Genomic DNA, 16,996 nt, shown 5'->3' on the forward strand with positions numbered 1-16,996 from the left:
TACCCTCTCTTCTTTTTTTTTTAATTTTTATTTTTATTTTTATTTTTATCATTTTTTCTTTTAGGAATCAATTAAATTGATTAGATTTCTTTTATCAAAATTAAATTAATTATATTTTTTATCAAAATTAAATTGATTAGAGAATATTTTTTATTTTTACCTTCATCCTCTTTTATACCAATTTACAACATAACATGATGTAATTTTTTTCTTTTTAAATTGCTTGGTGCATATTTCTATTTTTACTTTAGTCCTCTTTCATGGAACTTAAGTTAAACATATATTTTTTTATGAAAAAAAAGACACATATATAATAGATTTCTATAAAAATGAAAGAAAAAAATAAATATATAAAAAGAGAAGCAAATCACTGTCATTGAACTAGTTAAAAGAATAAAAATAAAAGGTACTTTGGCATTTTCAAAATATATTTAGGAGAAGAAGAGATAATAAAAATTGTATTGGCACTCTAAAATGGAGGCTTTAAAACACTGATACCTTACTTTTTGTTTGAGAAACACAAAAACTTCAATTCATTAAACTTATAAGTCTATTTTGTTAGTAAAACAGTTAACCCACTTTTTGTGATAATATAATTTTTTATAACAGAATATTATCTGTGTTTTTTTAAATAAAAAGTGAAGTGTCAGTGTTTTAATACCTTCATTTTGGAGTACGACTGCAATTTGCACTAACTTTTTTTTGAGAAGGAATGGATGATAAAATTTTAAAAGAAAAATAAAAGTAAATAGTGATTAAATATAGGGGGAGATTGAAATTTTCCTTAAAATAAATATTTTATTATTTATTTTGATACCATTATTTGTACTTTCATTGGCCCACGCCATTATTTGAAAAGACAACACCGACACCTTTATAACAAAATTGAATTCAGGTATTTTCCCTTATTAATAATTTATCATGATTAGATCACGCCCTCCATCTGTATCTTCTTTACCGTAGATCACGGTCAATTTTTCGCCTGCGACTTTCTCAAACTTTCTTGATTATTAATAATTAATTAACAAACATTTAGAATTATTCCCTATATCTCCTCTTCTACTCCGTGTCTTCTCAGCTGTGCGAGTTTCTCAAACTTTCTACTTAGAAAGACTGAGACTCCTTTTTATCTTTCTCCAGATCTCGATTTCTTCGAGCTTCTTGGATTTTCTTATTGGATCCGAAGATCTCTTCAAAGCAATGGCGTCTAGTTGATCTTTCTTCAGGTATATCCTCTTTCGTCCTCTGCTTTCGAGACTCTTCTGTGTCTTCCTTGGTTACTGTATGGAAAGCGATAAAAGATTTTTTCGTTTTTATCGAAGTTTCATGCAGACTTTGTGGTGTTCTGAGTGTGATATTCGTTTTCCTTTTAAAATCATTTCATTTCCCCCCAGATGGAGTTGAAATCGCAATTTTCTGTGCTGGTATGGGTTTTGGTTTGTTTCCCTCTTTGAGTTTAGTAGTCTTCTGTGATTTAAAGTAGATCTCGTCTGCTTCGAAGTTCTTGTGTTGTCTAGCTTCTAACTTGAGTGCTCGCATGCTCGTTGGCTCTGGAATGTGAATGAACTACTTGTTTTCTAAGTGTGTTGTCGGTGTACTGTACAGTACAGTGTAGACTATTGATATTGATCCGTTAGGTTAACCTTCTAAAAACTTAAGGTTCTAACTTCTGACTTTTGGAATTCTTTCGTAAGATTGTATCCTATGTGTTTTGATTTCATTAGTTTGATTCTAGCTATCCTCCTAGTTGTTTCTGTAAGCGTTCTTGCTCGGTAGATCCAATGATTGTGTTGCTGTTGATTAAAGTATTTCCTGGTTGAAGAAGTAAATTCATTTTGTATGTGGATGGTTGTTTCCTAGTCCTTCTGTTCTGTCAGGTCAGCTGAACTGGGAAATCAGTAGATATTGAGCATTGTTTTATGGTCAGCTCTGCTATTCTGTTTTGTCTCATGTAGATGTAACAATTTCAGGGACGTTTTTGTGTGAAAGATGGCATTTGGAAGAAATACTAGAGTGGATGGCCGTAGGTCATCCTTATGTTCAACAGTGACTATCGTAGCATTTGTTGCTCTTTGCCTCATTGGAGTATGGATGATGACATCCTCATCCCTAGTTCCTGTTCAAAATATAACTTTCTCTAATCAGGAGAGCAGTACTGTAGACATCAAATTTGGTTTTCAAAAACCAGTGACCGAGGATGATTCTCGGCAATTTGAAGATAATCGGGGTGATTTACCTGAGGACTCAAAGAAAGAAGACAGTGACACCGACACTGCGTCAGATGAAAGTAACTCGAATGTTAATGAAAGCACAAACCGATCTGATCAGATAACAGTGAACAATGTCAAGGACAGTGAGAACAGAAATGCTGAGTCAGAAGACACATCCAAAACTGATAATGACAATGATACTGAAAATGACAGGGATACACATTCTGAACATGGAGAATCAAATTCTGAAGCAGGAGAAACAACAAAAGAAGGTGGTGAGGGCTTGAAGGAGAAGGAAAGCGACTCCACTGAGAATAAAGAACCAGAGACAACCAAGAACTCTGGTGAAACTAAACAGGAGGATAAGGTAGAGGAGACAACTGAGATCAATCAAGACAAGGTACCTGAACAAAGTTTTGATGAGAACAAGTCCGATGACAAGTCAAAGAACAATGCCTCAAATGAAGTATTTCCTGATGGGGCTGAGTCAGAGATCCTAAAGGAGACTACTGCTCAAAATGGGGCATTCTCGACTCAAGCTGTTGAGTCAAAGAATGAAAAAGAAGCTCAGCAAAAAGAAATAGTTGGATATAGCTGGAAGCTTTGTAATGTCACTGCTGGACCAGATTATATTCCTTGTTTAGACAATTGGGGTGCTATTAAGCACCTTCGATCGACTAAGCACTATGAACATCGAGAAAGGCACTGCCCTGAAGAAGCCCCAACTTGCCTTGTTCCTCTACCTGAGGGATACAAGTCTCCGATTGAGTGGCCCACAAGCAGGGAAAAGGTATATTCTCTTCTATAGTGTGGTAAACATTAAAATACTTCTCTTCATTTGTTCTCCATACAGGATACAGGATATCAACCTTGTTGTGTACTTCTGGCAGATATGGTACCACAATGTTCCCCATACCAAGCTTGCGGAGGTCAAGGGGCATCAGAATTGGGTGAAAGTTACTGGAGAGTATCTTACTTTTCCGGGTGGTGGAACTCAGTTCAAGCATGGTGCTGTCCGTTACATCGATTTCATTAAGGAAGTAAGCACTTATTCCTTTAACTATATTTTCATCCTGTTGTCTTTCAGCCTTTTTTTTTTTTTAATAACTTTTCCTTGACACTAGAAATCATGCTTTGTTGCTTCATTTTTAATACCTGTGCATGGATGTTCTGCGGAGTTTTATTCTGTTTTTGATAGTGACTTCATCAGTTACATTGAGAGGCTGTTTCACTGGGTATGTGGCATATGGGTGTATTCAAGAAAATGGGCAGGCATTTAAAACATGGCATGCAAAACTGGGAATTTATTATTTTTTTTTGGGGGGCGGGTGTGTGTGTGTGTGGGGGGGGGGGGGGGGTAGTGGCTTCAAGTAAATACAAAGTTTTAGTTCATCCCCAGAAGGTTTAAGCAAACTTTGAATTTCTAGGGTATCAATTTAGGGTCATCTGGTGGAATCAATTCTTATTTTCATCAATCATAATAGCCTTATCCCAACTAAATGGGTTTGCCTACTTGGATCCTTTCGAGCTTTATGTTTATTATTGGCCTGTCACTGAGGAAGCCGTAGAAGTGGTGAGAAAAGACGTGCTTAGCTTAGGCTTCATATTATATATGACTTTGAATAGAGTTAGTTGGATAGTAAGGATCCATCAACAATGCCATATTTCCTATTGATGTGTATGGCTTATATTCATTATGTCACTGCTTCAATCGGTGCAAATTTTTTTTTTTTTTTGGGGGGGGGGGCTCTTTACATGTTCCTTTAAACCTTCAATTCACTAACGTTGATTTTTTTGAAAGCTCTATTTACATTCTTGGGCTATCGCAGTTGGCTTAAGTTGTTTCATCAATATATCTATGATTGTCTGTAATCTACTCATTTCTGGCTTTGTCTTTCATTGTTATGGCATTCATGTCGTGAATTGATTGCAGCTAAGTTCTCATCTTGGTCACATCCATAGCGTCTTATCCTTTTGGATTCCAATTTCCATTAATGTGTTGCCTGCCATTATTCATCTGTTCCCCCCCCCCTCCCTTCTAAAACAATCTGCTGCTGCTATTGCGCAAATGTTTACTTCTGATAATTTATTGATTTTTGTTCAGTGTTTTCTTCTGTATCTATGTTTAATACACATCTCTAATCATCACTGCAGTCAGTACCCGATATAGCATGGGGAAAACGATCACGTGTGATATTGGATGTTGGATGTGGTGTAGCCAGCTTTGGGGGATTTCTCTTTGACAAAGATGTTCTTACCATGTCTTTTGCTCCCAAAGATGAACATGAAGCACAAGTGCAATTTGCGCTTGAAAGGGGAATCCCTGCAATTTCAGCTGTGATGGGTACCCTTAGACTTCCTTTCCCTGGTGGTGTGTTTGATCTTGTCCACTGCGCACGTTGTAGGGTCCCTTGGCATATCGAAGGTATTTCCTTCTCAAAACCTCATCCTGTGGGTACCGTCCCATATTTGTCTGTGTGTGTATAGTGTATTATGGTGGGTGCTTTTCCTCTTCTCCTTGGCATTCACAGTCAGGTAAAATTTGCAGGGGGTAAGCTTCTTTTGGAGCTAAATCGTGTTTTGCGACCTGGGGGCTACTTTGTGTGGTCTGCTACTCCAGTATACCAAAAACTCCCTGAAGATGCGGGGATCTGGGAAGGTTTATTTTCTCTTCTATTGGTCTGTTTTTGGCTTTATGAGACACATGTTCATGTTTGATTGTAAAAAGCTCATTGTTGGTGAATATTGTTGCAGCCATGAAAGCGTTAACAAAGTCAATGTGCTGGAAGCTAATTACAATTAAGAAGGATACAGTTAACAAAGTCGGTGCAGCAATATATCAAAAACCTACCACAAATGAGTGCTACGAGAGAAGATCAAAGAATGAGCCTCCACTTTGCCAAGACACTGACGATCCAAATGCTGCTTGGTAGCATATTTTATTGTTGACGAACCTTGAATTCATCTTGACAAGTTTTTAACTCTTTGATTTTAAACTTCCGTTGATAGTTTTCCTTATATTGGTACATCTCATGTGCAGGAATGTGACAATGCAGGCATGCATGCACAAAGTTCCTGTAGATGTATCAGAGCGTGGGTCTCAATGGCCAGAGCAGTGGCCAGTAAGGCTGAAGAAACCACCTTACTGGTTGAAGAGTTCACAGGTTGGAGTTTATGGTAAAGCAGCTCCAGATGATTTCATGTCAGACTTTAATCACTGGAACAATGTTGTGACCAAGTCCTATTTAAATGGCTTGGGAATCAGCTGGTCATCTGTAAGGAATGTCATGGATATGAGAGCTGTTTATGGAGGGTAAGTGAAGACCAACGTGACCTTTCGTAGTAGTTTTGGGTAGCCCCTCTGACATAAAAGTTTTCTTGTATGACATCAGCTACTATCACTGAAGTTTGGTTTCTCCTGTTCTAACTATGCTTTTCCCTGGCTGTCCCTTCCAGTTTTGCTGCAGCTCTTAAGAGCCAGAGCTTGTGGGTCATGAATGTGGTTACAATTGATTCTCCTGATACACTTCCAATCATTTATGAGAGGGGTCTATTTGGCATGTATCATGACTGGTGTGAATCTTTCAGTACCTATCCAAGATCTTATGACCTTCTCCATGCAGATCATCTATTTTCTATGGTCAAAAAGAGGTCTGCTCTCTTATTTTTCATGTACTTGAGTGTTAGCTGAAAGGAAATTAAATGATTTAATTTGGCCCCTTGGTCATCTTTTATGTTCTTTGTTCTGCAGGTGTAACTTGTTGGCTGTTATAGCAGAAGTTGATCGGATTCTCAGACCAGACGGGAAACTGATCGTACGTGATGATGCTGAAACCATCAATGAGGTGGAGAACATGGTTAAGTCCATGCATTGGGAGATCCGTATGACTTACTCGAAGGACAAGGAAGGCTTGCTGTGTGCCCAAAAGTCTTTCTGGCGACCTACAGAGAAGCAGACCATCTTTTCTGCCATTGCTTGAGCATGAAAGTTAATTTTGTTTTGTTTGTAGTTTAAATTTTTTTTTCCTTCCAGGAACGTAATTGTAATTTTCCTCAAAGCCCCATAGCTGTTGTTTCCTCAAAGCCCCATAGCTGTTGTTCTTGTTAGCCCCAATTTCTTGTGTTCTTGCTTCTTAGTGGGGAAGGAGCCCTTTTTAACTGTAAAATCATATTATAGAGATCCAAAGTCGATTCAAGCTTTGCCAATGTTGAAGCCCTCGAATTGGAAATTGGATTACCCATTTAATGATTTGCTGTTTGTCATTAGACTACTACAATGCAGGGGCGGAGCTAGGATTGAAGGTTGAATATACGTGGGCCAATGATGGATCCACGGTGGATCCCACAATTATAAGTAAATTATAAAAAATATATTAAAACAAAGTAAGGGTTAAAATTGTGGGATTCCACAATTAAATTGCTATTAGTTGGAATCGAAACTTTATGAGAAAGTTTAAGGATTTAAAAATAAAAATAAAATTAAATGATTACAATTAGATGGTTGAAATTCTAAATGAGATTTAAATTTCCATTAATAGGAAATGAAATTTTAGGAGAAAAATTTAGGATTAAAAAATAAAATCAATGATTATGATTATATATGATAAAGTCAATGGTTGAATTCTAATTAGATTTAAATTGCTATTAGGAGAAAAAAAATTTAGGAGAAACAAATAACAACGGAAATTTTTATTTATGAAAAGAATATTAGAAAAATGTGAGTGTGTGAGAGAGAGGAATAATTTGAGAAAGAGAGAGTGAATACCTAATAACTATGGAGAAGATTTAGAAAAATTTCAATATTTGCTAACTATTCCACTATTTTGTGAGAAAAAATAAGAATAAAAAAGGAGATTCGTGAGAGAATAAATAAGAATGAAAATATATGAGAATATATAGAGAGAACTATTCCACTATTTTGTGAGAAAAATATTAAAAAAGGAGATTCGTGAGAGAATAAATAAGAATGAAAATATATGAGAATATATAGGGAGAAATTCATGGGTCGTGAATTTGCTTTTATTTAGAATTTAACCTTTTTATTTTTAATTTTTGGAAGGGACCAAATAGTGGTATTTCAAATGTAAAGTGAGAGAAACAACAAAAAATATAGGTATAGTTTAAATTTTCAAAAAATCCATGGCCTCCAACTTGGCTCCGCCACTGCTTCAATGGAAGTCCACTTGGTACAACAATGGATTTGGGCGTTTTAGAACCATATTCCCATGACCTCATCACTAGGTATGAAGCAAACAATGAAGTTAGCTTATGAAGGTGAGGATGATAAGGGTCAAATTACTAACAGTAATCTAATAACTTGGGTTTCTACAGATGATTATGAACAAAATTCCAGAAGAAAAAAAAGAATGGGTGAGATCAAAACAAGTGGCCTTTGAATGATTGAAGTGAAGGTGTTTTTGGGTAAGAATGATTGAACAGAATTTAGTTACAACAAAACCCAAACACAGTACGTTACCCTTCTCCACGCAGGGAGCGGGTCTGAGGGATCGAAAGCAACCTAGTCTCTTTATCCCTCCCCCCCTTACTTAGCCTATTTTCATGTCTTCCATATACACTTATCTTAGCCCTTACTAAAATATCGACAATCAAGCAGAACAAGGTCTTCTCTTCTATTAACGTATTTATACCAACAAAAAGAACAATAATAAGAGATAGAGAAGAATGTAATGGAAGATGATCATCAGATCATACATGGAAATGGAACCAATATAGCCAATAAAGGAAGCCCAGATAGCCCATGTTCTAAGAGCACTGGAACCATCATCCACAATACTACCCGAAGCAGTAATAGCAGCAACAGCAATAACAAGAACAAGAACAACAACAACAACAACAATAGAGCAAGATCAAATTACGCAAACAATGAATGTCGAGCGGATCATGACCGATTCTTGCCGATAGCAAATGTTGGTCGGATTATGAAAAAGGTGATTCCAGGTAATGGCAAGGTGTCTAAGGATGCAAAAGAGTCGGTTCAAGAATGTGTCTCAGAATTCATTAGCTTCGTAACAGGCGAAGCTTCAGATAAATGCCGGAGGGAGAAAAGAAAGACCATTAATGGAGACGACATCATTTGGGCGATAACAACACTTGGGTTCGAGAATTATGTTGGCCCATTGAAGCTCTACCTCCACAAGTATAGGGAGATGGAAGGAGAGAAGCTCACCAATATCCCTAAGCAACAGCAAGAACCACAAAATGTTCTTCCTGATCATAGTTTTAATACAACCTTAACCCATCATCATATTTCTCAGCCACCTTCCTTAGTATATTCCAATCACCAGCCCTTTTCCATGTCTTTCTCGCCGAACCCAATTCACCAACAGCTACATCAACAGGACCCAAACGATTCACTTGGGCAATGGTGAGAAAATGAGACCTTGAGGGAAAAGAGTAGGGGATCCTTATCTACCAGATATAATTTACATTTTTATTTCTCGGGTTCTACTTTTATGTATAGATAATAAAAAAATTTCTTAGGATCTCCGAAATGGATTTTAGGAAAAAAAGAAAAGAAAAGGCATATATAAAATACATATCTGTAGAAAAAATATCTTTTTTTTTTTTTTTTTTTTTTATTTTAAAATTAAATTAAGAACGAACTCCATTGATGTTGGTGACGACAAATTTTTTTTCCTTTTTTCGGGAGCTGAGATTCATCGAATGGGCTAGCTTGTGCGCACTTCGACGACATCCTCAGGGGAGACACTTCGGCAAGAGTTGAACTCACAACCTCTTCAAAAGGCATAGGTCTTCCCGCTAGAGCAACTCAAAAAACCCAGCTTTCACCCCACCGAAGAGGCATCAATCAAGTTTCAGATTTCAAGCTCTTCCAAATGACTTGAGGTTTTGAAACTGCTTATAGGTGTCTCTTCTAGTCCTAATTTGTTGAGCTTTGTGTTTTCACCTGTTTTGTTATAAACAATCTCTCCTCTATTTGGGAGTTGGCTGGTTAAAAAAAAAAATTTGATCTATGGATGTAGTACTCCTGTTTAATCTCCTTGTTCATAATGAAACCATCTAGAGCTCGGCCATGGACATAGCCGACCTTCTGATGAACCACTTAAAAGTCTCATCTTGTGCATGTGTTTTCTCCATTTTCATTTTTTGCAGTGTAGCTTCTTTGCCAACATCCATTTTCTCCTACCCAACCAGCCAAGCAGTCAGCCAGGTTGAGTGGTCGCTGAATCAAATATTGGACGAATGAACAAAGTTGGGGTTAGGAGACACCTACAGCAGGACTGAAGAAAACCCAAATCATATCATGCAAACATCTAACTTAACCCAAAAACTTGAATTATTGATTGGAACGAAGGACCTACAAGTATGTGAGCTACCAGATAAGAGTGATTTGAGACCTTGAAAGGAGAATGGGGAAGCCATCTCTTTAAATTTGCAGCACAAGAAACTAGCCTGACTTAGATCCGTGATCCAAGTTCTACAAATATATACCAAAAGTTTAAATGGGCTTGATTCATTAACCATGATACAGGTCACTTATGTTATCAAATGGACCTGTTCTCAAAAGTCAAAAATTTGAACCTGCAAATACTGATGCTCAACTTGTCAGGTTGCCCATAAATCCAAACTAGCTAGTTTCACTTCATGGCTTCACTTTTTCTCTTGAACTCAAAAACTTTAGCCGAGAGTTGTTATGAATTGTGATCACCAGGTGACCATACACAGTCTCCAATGGAAAAAAAATCCAGGAAATTAGCCTTTAGACAGACATGGGACAGCTCCCTTATAAGCTGCTTTTGGAGCTGTGGTGGTCCCAATTGAGAAGGAATGCACAGCACACCAACCAGCTCTTCCTGTCTCAAGACACCCATACAATGATAATCTATATACATCTCCGACATAATTCTACTTCTGCAGTTAAAAATGGACAATTTGATAGCATTTCATCTGACACAACTGATAAACATCTCTTCTTTTGCAGCAAAACATTCTTTGCTGGTATACATAATTGCAAAGATGCTTCTCTGAGACTAACTTTTAGCCTTTTCTTAGGAGCTTGTCTTCCTTTCTCGCATTCCTACAAATGATCCTCACAGTCCTCTCCTTGTGTTTTCATGATGATTGACCTCAGGAATAAGGTGCTTGACTTTGAATAGAGTTTATCTAACCCAAGCTCCCTTTCTCGCATTCCTACAAATTATCCCTCACAGTCCTCTCCTTGTGTTTTCATGATGATTGACCTCAGGAATAAGGTGCTTGACTTTGAATAGAGTTTATCTAACCGTGGATATATATATATTTTTTGGGGAACACGTCCATCCAGGAGATGCCATGCATCAGATTTTGTGTGGGAAGAACCCATCGAGCAACGAGCCCGGACCTTCCACTTGTAGGATCTTGTATCAACAGTGTAGTGATTCGGTACCTCGTAAACAAAACCAGCATGCTTGTTTCATGAGTAACATATCAATTTTGCAAGTTTCTGAAATAGATTTCTTAATTCAGTTCAGAGACTAAACAAGCTTACTGGTGTCCACTGGAATTATAAAATCTATCAAACAGGCTCACATGAACTCAGACAACTAATACATAATGAAGTGGAACAGCATGAGTGAGAATATTTATTTTTCAATTAGTCTTGTCTGCCATTGAGACATCTTTCTTTAGCAATTAAACTAGTTGGCAACCTTCATACAGTAATCAACATGTCTATTTGCTTCAATCCCTCTTCAGGTTCTCAAAAGCTACCTTTGAAAGTTAAAGTAGGGCATCTGCTAGTCTTTGGTGCACAGAGAGATGTCAGGGTTGTGGCAGAAAAGTTTGTTACTAAGTCTTCTCATCTTCATTGTTCGTTCAGAAGCTTCAAGGTTGCCTAAGGTTTACTGGACACAGATGTTGCCCAAGCATGTTTCTTCTCCTCCATCATCTCCCTCTAGAGGCATCAATTCCGTTTCTACATCATCTTCAACCACCATGAAAGCTAACAGGCAACTTCACTTCCCTTTGAAGGATGGAAAAGTTTAATGGGGTTTGGTGAATCTTTGCATATAGGGTTCTCTAATGGATATCACCTTCAACGACAGGTCAGATGAACTACTTTTGAAGATCAAAATGGATGCTTGACTTGGTTTGTGGAAACAAATTCCTGTGAGCTCCAACATAATGAAAAGCCATGTCCGGTGTTGTTCTTACAAGTTATTTTATTAGTACTGTTATGCAAATGGCTGATCAGAGCTGGTTCAATCTTTCATATATGAAAGCACCAAAGAGTCTCCTTCTCTCTTCTTTACTCCCCAAACCCTCTTTCCTTCTTTGTTGAAAGTCAAAAAAAAAAAATCCTCCATTGTTGTTCTCTGACAGCCATTTTAAAGCCAATTATACATGGTCATCAGTCAAGGACAATTATTTTTTTTTTACTTCACTGTGATTAGAGGAAAGCTAGCTTAATCCAAAACTCCAGTCAAGCGTATGTCATTTCATATTCAACTTCTGTAGCTTCTAAAAGTTACGGATCATCCAATAAAGCAAATAACTTCAAATCAGGCATGGACAGCTTCTCCAACATAGAGGCCACAAGAAATCAATGGATCTTTTGGCCAAGCATGAATGCAGGTGGACCATCAGGAACCAGCATAAAATCTAACATGATTTTACAAGAATCCTGGTTCTTTTTCTGGGTACATGCAAGAATCCTGATTGAATTGTAATGAAATGTAATCAAGACAAAAACAAGAGAAACCCAGAAAAGAATCAGGATTTAGGTGTTAGGTTGAAACCTTGACGTCTGGTTTAGAGGACAAAATACCATTAAAGACAGTCTTAAATGAGGGAGGGTCAGTAGTTTTTGATAAAGGACGCATTTCAGCTGAATGACTCGTGAAGGTGAATGGGTTTGTTCCCTGGTTGTGATAATTATAGATTGTAGTCACCTGACTATCGTTCTCCTAACAGATTAATCATAAAAACGTATGGACAAAATTGCTCAGGAGAAGGTCTCATTTGGGCTTATATGGTTCAATTATATCTTAAACTTCTAAACTTTGAATTGAAAAACCTTCCCATTAATCAAGCTTCCTCTTATCTTTACAAGACTTGTCTATCAGGCTTTGGCTCCAACCTCCTTAAAGGTGATGTCTCATTTGGGGAAACAAACTTCCTCTAGAGCTTCTTGTTTTTGTCTTCCATAAGCCAGACATAGAAGCATCTAACCCACAATATCATGTGGAAGTTAATAAATTGTCTCCAATTGAGATTGAAGAAACTCTGAATCATATCTTCAAATTTTGGAAAATTTCAAATGATCCTTGTGGGTTTTGTCTTCGGTCTTTTTATAGTCTTTGGATGATTTTGAAGGTTCTATCCGAGCTGTAATTGATTGGATCTGGTTTATACATTTGTCAGCTTGCGAAGGTTCCTGAAGCCATGTCATTCAGTTTTTTTATTTAACAGAGATGTTGTTGTTAGTTGAGTGGAGTCTATTATTCTTGTCTTCGTCTGTTGATGACGTGTTTGTAAGTTTGACTAAGTATGATGAATAGATTGAAGTTAAATTGGATTATGAGATTAAGTTTAGTTGTGTTGAGTCATCATCAAACTATTGAAGACACACACACAATCCTTTTGGTTTCACTATCAAGCTTTAAGTTTTTGTATTTCAGTCAAAGACTTCAAATTTGAATTTTTTTAACCAAACTAATTTAATACTTAATACCTCAACTCATGGTTTTGAAGGCGAATCAAAAACTTCAATTGATATGTCTATTTTGGTTTCTGTAACCTAATTGAGAAATTCCTCCTCACCCCCAAACACCCCCTCCCAAAAAAGAAAGAAATCTAAGTAGGATATCATTGGTTGATCTTTATCTTGCCCACAGTTGAACATCTCATGATGGAAATTGATTGGAACCAAAATGAGGTAGGTGATGAATACTGGAAGTCCTAGTAGATTTAATGATCTAAGAGATGCTCAATTATAGATTTCTTCTTGGGTTTTATGCTTTCTTTTCACTTGATCAACATTTTACAACTAGATATATTGTGTTCTTAATTACTTAAATTGTAACTGAAATAAGGATGTTGAGATGAATTATTAAGAAACAACCTCAATGGGAAAAATGGCGTGCAAATCTGAATAAATGGTAAATGAGTTAGGTGCCATATCTTATGTCTATGGCTTTAGTCCTTGTCTTGTTATCTTTATTGATGTATAAGGGTACAGTTTAGAACAATTATTTTATTTCATCTTTAAGATTCACTATTTGGGTTTTAGTGGTGTTGGAAAGAAAGTCAATGTTATAATTTTTTTTTTTGGAACACTAGATTTCATGAGTTTTTGAAGAGAAGTATGAACTTTCTCCAAAAGCAACAGACATCTGAGTGTTAATGGCCCTAGAATATGAAGAGTCGAACATAAGACCTCACACTTCTTTAGGATTAATTACATCTTTTGTAATCCTTTTATGTTACTCTGCATATTTATCCCATACCCAGAAGGAAAAAGAAAGAATCTAAAAGATCAACTTGTTTATTAAGATTCCTGCTTCCATGGTGCATGCATACCATGCACAGGTAGGGTAACACTAATTTTATTTCATTTTTAAGATTCATTGGTTGGATTTTATTGCTGTTGGAAAGAAAGTTAACAACCCTAATATATTTTTGTGTTTATTTTTTTTTGAAACACGAGGTTTTTGAGTTTTTTGAAGAGTAAGTATTCAACTGTAAAAGTAATGAAAAGTATTAAACACCTGAGTGAAGTACCTACAATATTGAACATAAAACCTCACACTTCCTTAGGGTTAATTAATTACATCTTTTTTCCACCCAAAAAAAAGTTACTTCTTTTGTAATATCATCACCCTTTAGGGGGTAATTAAGGATGACTTGAAGTATGGTAAGTAGATTGTGTATTCTTCGTTACTCTACATATTTATCCCATACCCAGAAGAAAAAGATCTTAACATGGTACATGCAAACCGTGCAGAGGCACCCATTGAAAAACTCACATCATGAACACCAAACGAGATCTAAATTCTCTATATTTAGTTTTAGTTCACATCAGAAGAAGAAACAAGATAAAGTGAATGGTACCTAGGATACTACAGCAACCAACCAAATCAGAATTCACTTGAAGTCTTGTACATATATGTACAGAATAACCCCAAAGAAAGGATGGGACATGGGAGGGAGAAGAAGCTAAAGTAGTGGTTAGGAGGATTCTTTAGAAGATAGCAACCACTGGACAAAGGTTGGGAGAGTTTCAACATCAGCTCTGTAGTGATTCTGTGTGAAGTCTCTCAAATCTGACCATGTGAAATCTGGATACTTTCTTGATTCTTCTGTTACCATGAGATCTTCTGGGGGTCTCACCACATTGTCTTCTTTTGGACACAAAAAGAAAGCCAGTGAGCTCCTCTCTATGTACTTATTCACTACTGCCCTGTGCAAGCAACTCTTATACCTTCCATTTGATAATGCCTGCATATATCAAACAAAACAATCTAATTTTTTTATTTAAATAAAAGAAGAAGAAACCTCAGAAGAAGACAATGAATGCTTGCCACATAGAAACCCATTGGCCCATTCTCCTATTCTCCCTCTGCACCATGTTTGCCAGGATTTGCAGTATATGGTGGCTCCTAGTACTAAGTCTACTATCAAGAGGTCCACAGGTGGGAACCCTTTCTTTGGTTTTTTTTGCTGGGAACTTTCTAGCCATGTAGACTCATTTAACCGGATTCAAGTTTTAATGGGTAATTGTCCTACACTAGATTTAAAAAGGTTTTGTCTTTGATCCAATTCAAGTTTAACCCTAAAACTGTCAAAGAGTATGAAGGGCTTACCATGAAGGTGTCACCTATGTTAATCACAAAGGCATCACTTCTGGGTCTGACAGATTTCCATTTACCATGAGCAAATACTTCAAGACCTCTAACTTCATCTTGATGGAGAATGGTTAGAGAGGAAGGATCACAGTGCGGGCCAGTGCCCAAAGTAAGCCCAGGTTCTTGACAAGGTGGGTAGTAGTTACATCTCATTATAGAGCTACTTCCTTCAAAGAATCTCCTGTAATGCAACCGATCTATTCCCAAACTAATGGCCAAGAGCTCCAAAATCACCATTGACAAATCCTGCATTGCTTCACAGTATCTCTGATAAACCAACCTACAGAAAAGAAAACCAAAGTCCAAAGTATGTCAAGAAAGAAAGAACCAACCCTGAGGACCCACCTTTTTGGAGAAATCAAGATTAAAATATAATAAAAATGAATGCATGTTTGTGTAATACATTTCTAATCTAGCTATAACTTTCAACACTTACCCAGTATCTGCGAAATTTTCACCTAAGATGGATTTGAAGTAGTTTTCCACAGTAATCTGAGAACCATCATTCTCGTTATATCCAAAGGAAAGAGTCTCCTTCCATGGCAATTTGAATGAGAAACGATCAGCGTGGGCGCCAGAGTAACCCCACATGCTTCCAGCCATTCTCTGAGCCTTGAGCTTCTGGTTGGTTGGTAGCTTGAAGAAAATATTCAAGTGATCACGAGCTGCACAAATGAGATCAGCATCAAAACCATGGTTAACCACCTGGAAGAACCCATGAGTCAAACAAGCATCTCTAACGAGCTCAGCAGCTTTTTTGATGCCAACTTCATCACCCACAAAGAAACTGTGGAGATCTATTAGGGGCTCTCTGAGTTCTTCTTGAGCACAAACCAAGTCTCCATGAGGCCAGTGAAATTCTCTTGGTATATTTGGTTGTTTTTGTTGCAGAGAAGGATCAAAATTACTCACATAACCATTGTCCCTGCTATATTGAACCTTGATGAGCTCCAATGGGGGACCTGGGAGAAGGGTACAGGAGCTTGAATCCATTTCTTGAGTAAAAATGGAGATGAAGGTACGGTATTTATAGGATAAAAAACCAAGAAGAAACTGTCGCTAAACGACAAAGAAGTAAAGATTCAAGATGACCATGGTTGAAGAGTGAAACTAAAAATCGTTACACAGATGACAGAACAAAACAAATAGGTCTGACCATGCACTAGCCCCAGGCCCCCATTGTCTTCTTGTCTTTTATCTTCCAATTCAAAAATGAGCTAGCTGAGCTTGTTCCCAAGGAACCCATCTACACAATTTTTACTATTTCCACAAAACTAGCTTCTGAAATTCACTAGAATTTATTCTTTTTGAGGGTCATCTTCATTGTTTGCTAGCAAACTGAAATATTGGCCACTTATTAATTTAATAAATAAAAAAAAACTTCAAAAGACTATAATTTGACTCATAGATAAGGTGATTTTAGTGATTAAATATAAAAGAGATTCATGATTTTAGACAAAGACCTAACCTTTAAAGTGTGGTACAGGTTTGGCTTACGCATTAAGCAACTGAAACTGAATCAAAAATCGTATAAAGCTTCTGATATCGAATCGACTGACAGCCTTAGTACTTAATTGTTAGCAGATGAAAAGAGGGTTCATTTTTGATCTGCTCCTTGGTGCCCATTTTACAAGTTAGTTCTACCAACTCTGGCAATAACTCATGGTTGAAAACTTGAAATATTCATACTCTCAAGTCTCAACTCTCAAGACTCAACAGAAGCCTTTAATTTCTCCTTCAACTTGGTCTGTTGACTTCCTACACGTTACAGTGAAAAGACAGGATTGAATCAATTGATGATAATTTTTCTGGGGAATATCTTGGTTTTGTCAGGACTCGGACAAAGTTTTCAGTTTTGAAATGGTATTGGAACTTGTACCATTGGGGCAGATCAGTGGTGTGATGGTGTCTGATTCCTGG

At 36.9% G+C, this 16,996-nt stretch overlaps 2 protein-coding genes and 1 pseudogene across 3 annotated transcripts; 2 read left to right on the forward strand and 1 right to left on the reverse strand.

Annotated features, from left to right (window-relative positions):
* The first annotated feature begins 1,049 nt into the window (after nucleotides 1–1,049).
* On the forward strand, nucleotides 1,050–6,512 carry LOC149026955 (S-adenosyl-L-methionine-dependent methyltransferases superfamily protein). Of its 2 annotated transcripts, none has more exons than XM_089157531.1 (9): nucleotides 1,050–1,226; nucleotides 1,956–3,000; nucleotides 3,101–3,250; nucleotides 4,365–4,635; nucleotides 4,759–4,869; nucleotides 4,965–5,139; nucleotides 5,251–5,523; nucleotides 5,667–5,861; nucleotides 5,962–6,512. In XM_089157531.1, the coding sequence occupies exons 2-9, from the start codon at nucleotides 1,990–1,992 to the stop codon at nucleotides 6,188–6,190; spliced, it is 2,415 nt and encodes an 804-aa protein (XP_089013657.1). In that variant the 5' UTR covers nucleotides 1,050–1,226; nucleotides 1,956–1,989; the 3' UTR covers nucleotides 6,191–6,512. The 2 variants fall into 2 exon arrangements, with proteins under 2 accessions (XP_089013657.1, XP_089013656.1); XM_089157530.1 differs by having other exon boundaries at nucleotides 1,971–3,000; nucleotides 5,962–6,510.
* A 1,385-nt stretch (nucleotides 6,513–7,897) lies between these two features.
* Nucleotides 7,898–8,599, forward strand: LOC149026956 (nuclear transcription factor Y subunit B-7 pseudogene; annotated as a pseudogene).
* Nucleotides 8,600–14,238: 5,639 nt separating this feature from the next.
* On the reverse strand, nucleotides 14,239–16,069 carry LOC149026957 (gibberellin 20 oxidase 1-D-like). The gene is made up of 3 exons (XM_089146202.1): nucleotides 15,513–16,069; nucleotides 15,035–15,356; nucleotides 14,239–14,669 (listed from the first exon to the last, which is right to left on the reverse strand). The coding sequence occupies exons 1-3, from the start codon at nucleotides 16,067–16,069 to the stop codon at nucleotides 14,400–14,402; spliced, it is 1,149 nt and encodes a 382-aa protein (XP_089002328.1). The 3' UTR covers nucleotides 14,239–14,399.
* Nucleotides 16,070–16,996: the final 927 nt, after the last annotated feature.

The sequence above is a fragment of the Hakea prostrata genome, chromosome 1, assembly GCF_041222555.1.
Source record: "Hakea prostrata isolate BN-2017 chromosome 1, UWA_Hpros_2, whole genome shotgun sequence".
In the NCBI taxonomy this organism is placed as follows: domain Eukaryota; kingdom Viridiplantae; phylum Streptophyta; class Magnoliopsida; order Proteales; family Proteaceae; genus Hakea; species Hakea prostrata.

Coding starts and splice junctions, on each gene's coding strand:
- LOC149026955 (XM_089157531.1), top strand. CDS start 1,990: ATGGCATTTGGAAGAAATACTAGAGTGGATGGCCGTAGGTCATCCTTA. Junction 4,636..4,758: donor GGTCCCTTGGCATATCGAAG/GTATTTCCTTCT, acceptor TAAAATTTGCAG/GGGGTAAGCTTCTTTTGGAG. Junction 5,862..5,961: donor TTTTCTATGGTCAAAAAGAG/GTCTGCTCTCTT, acceptor TTTGTTCTGCAG/GTGTAACTTGTTGGCTGTTA.
- LOC149026957 (XM_089146202.1), bottom strand. CDS start 16,069: ATGGATTCAAGCTCCTGTACCCTTCTCCCAGGTCCCCCATTGGAGCTC. Junction 15,357..15,512: donor GAAAATTTCGCAGATACTGG/GTAAGTGTTGAA, acceptor TCTTTTCTGTAG/GTTGGTTTATCAGAGATACT. Junction 14,670..15,034: donor ACATAGGTGACACCTTCATG/GTAAGCCCTTCA, acceptor TGATATATGCAG/GCATTATCAAATGGAAGGTA.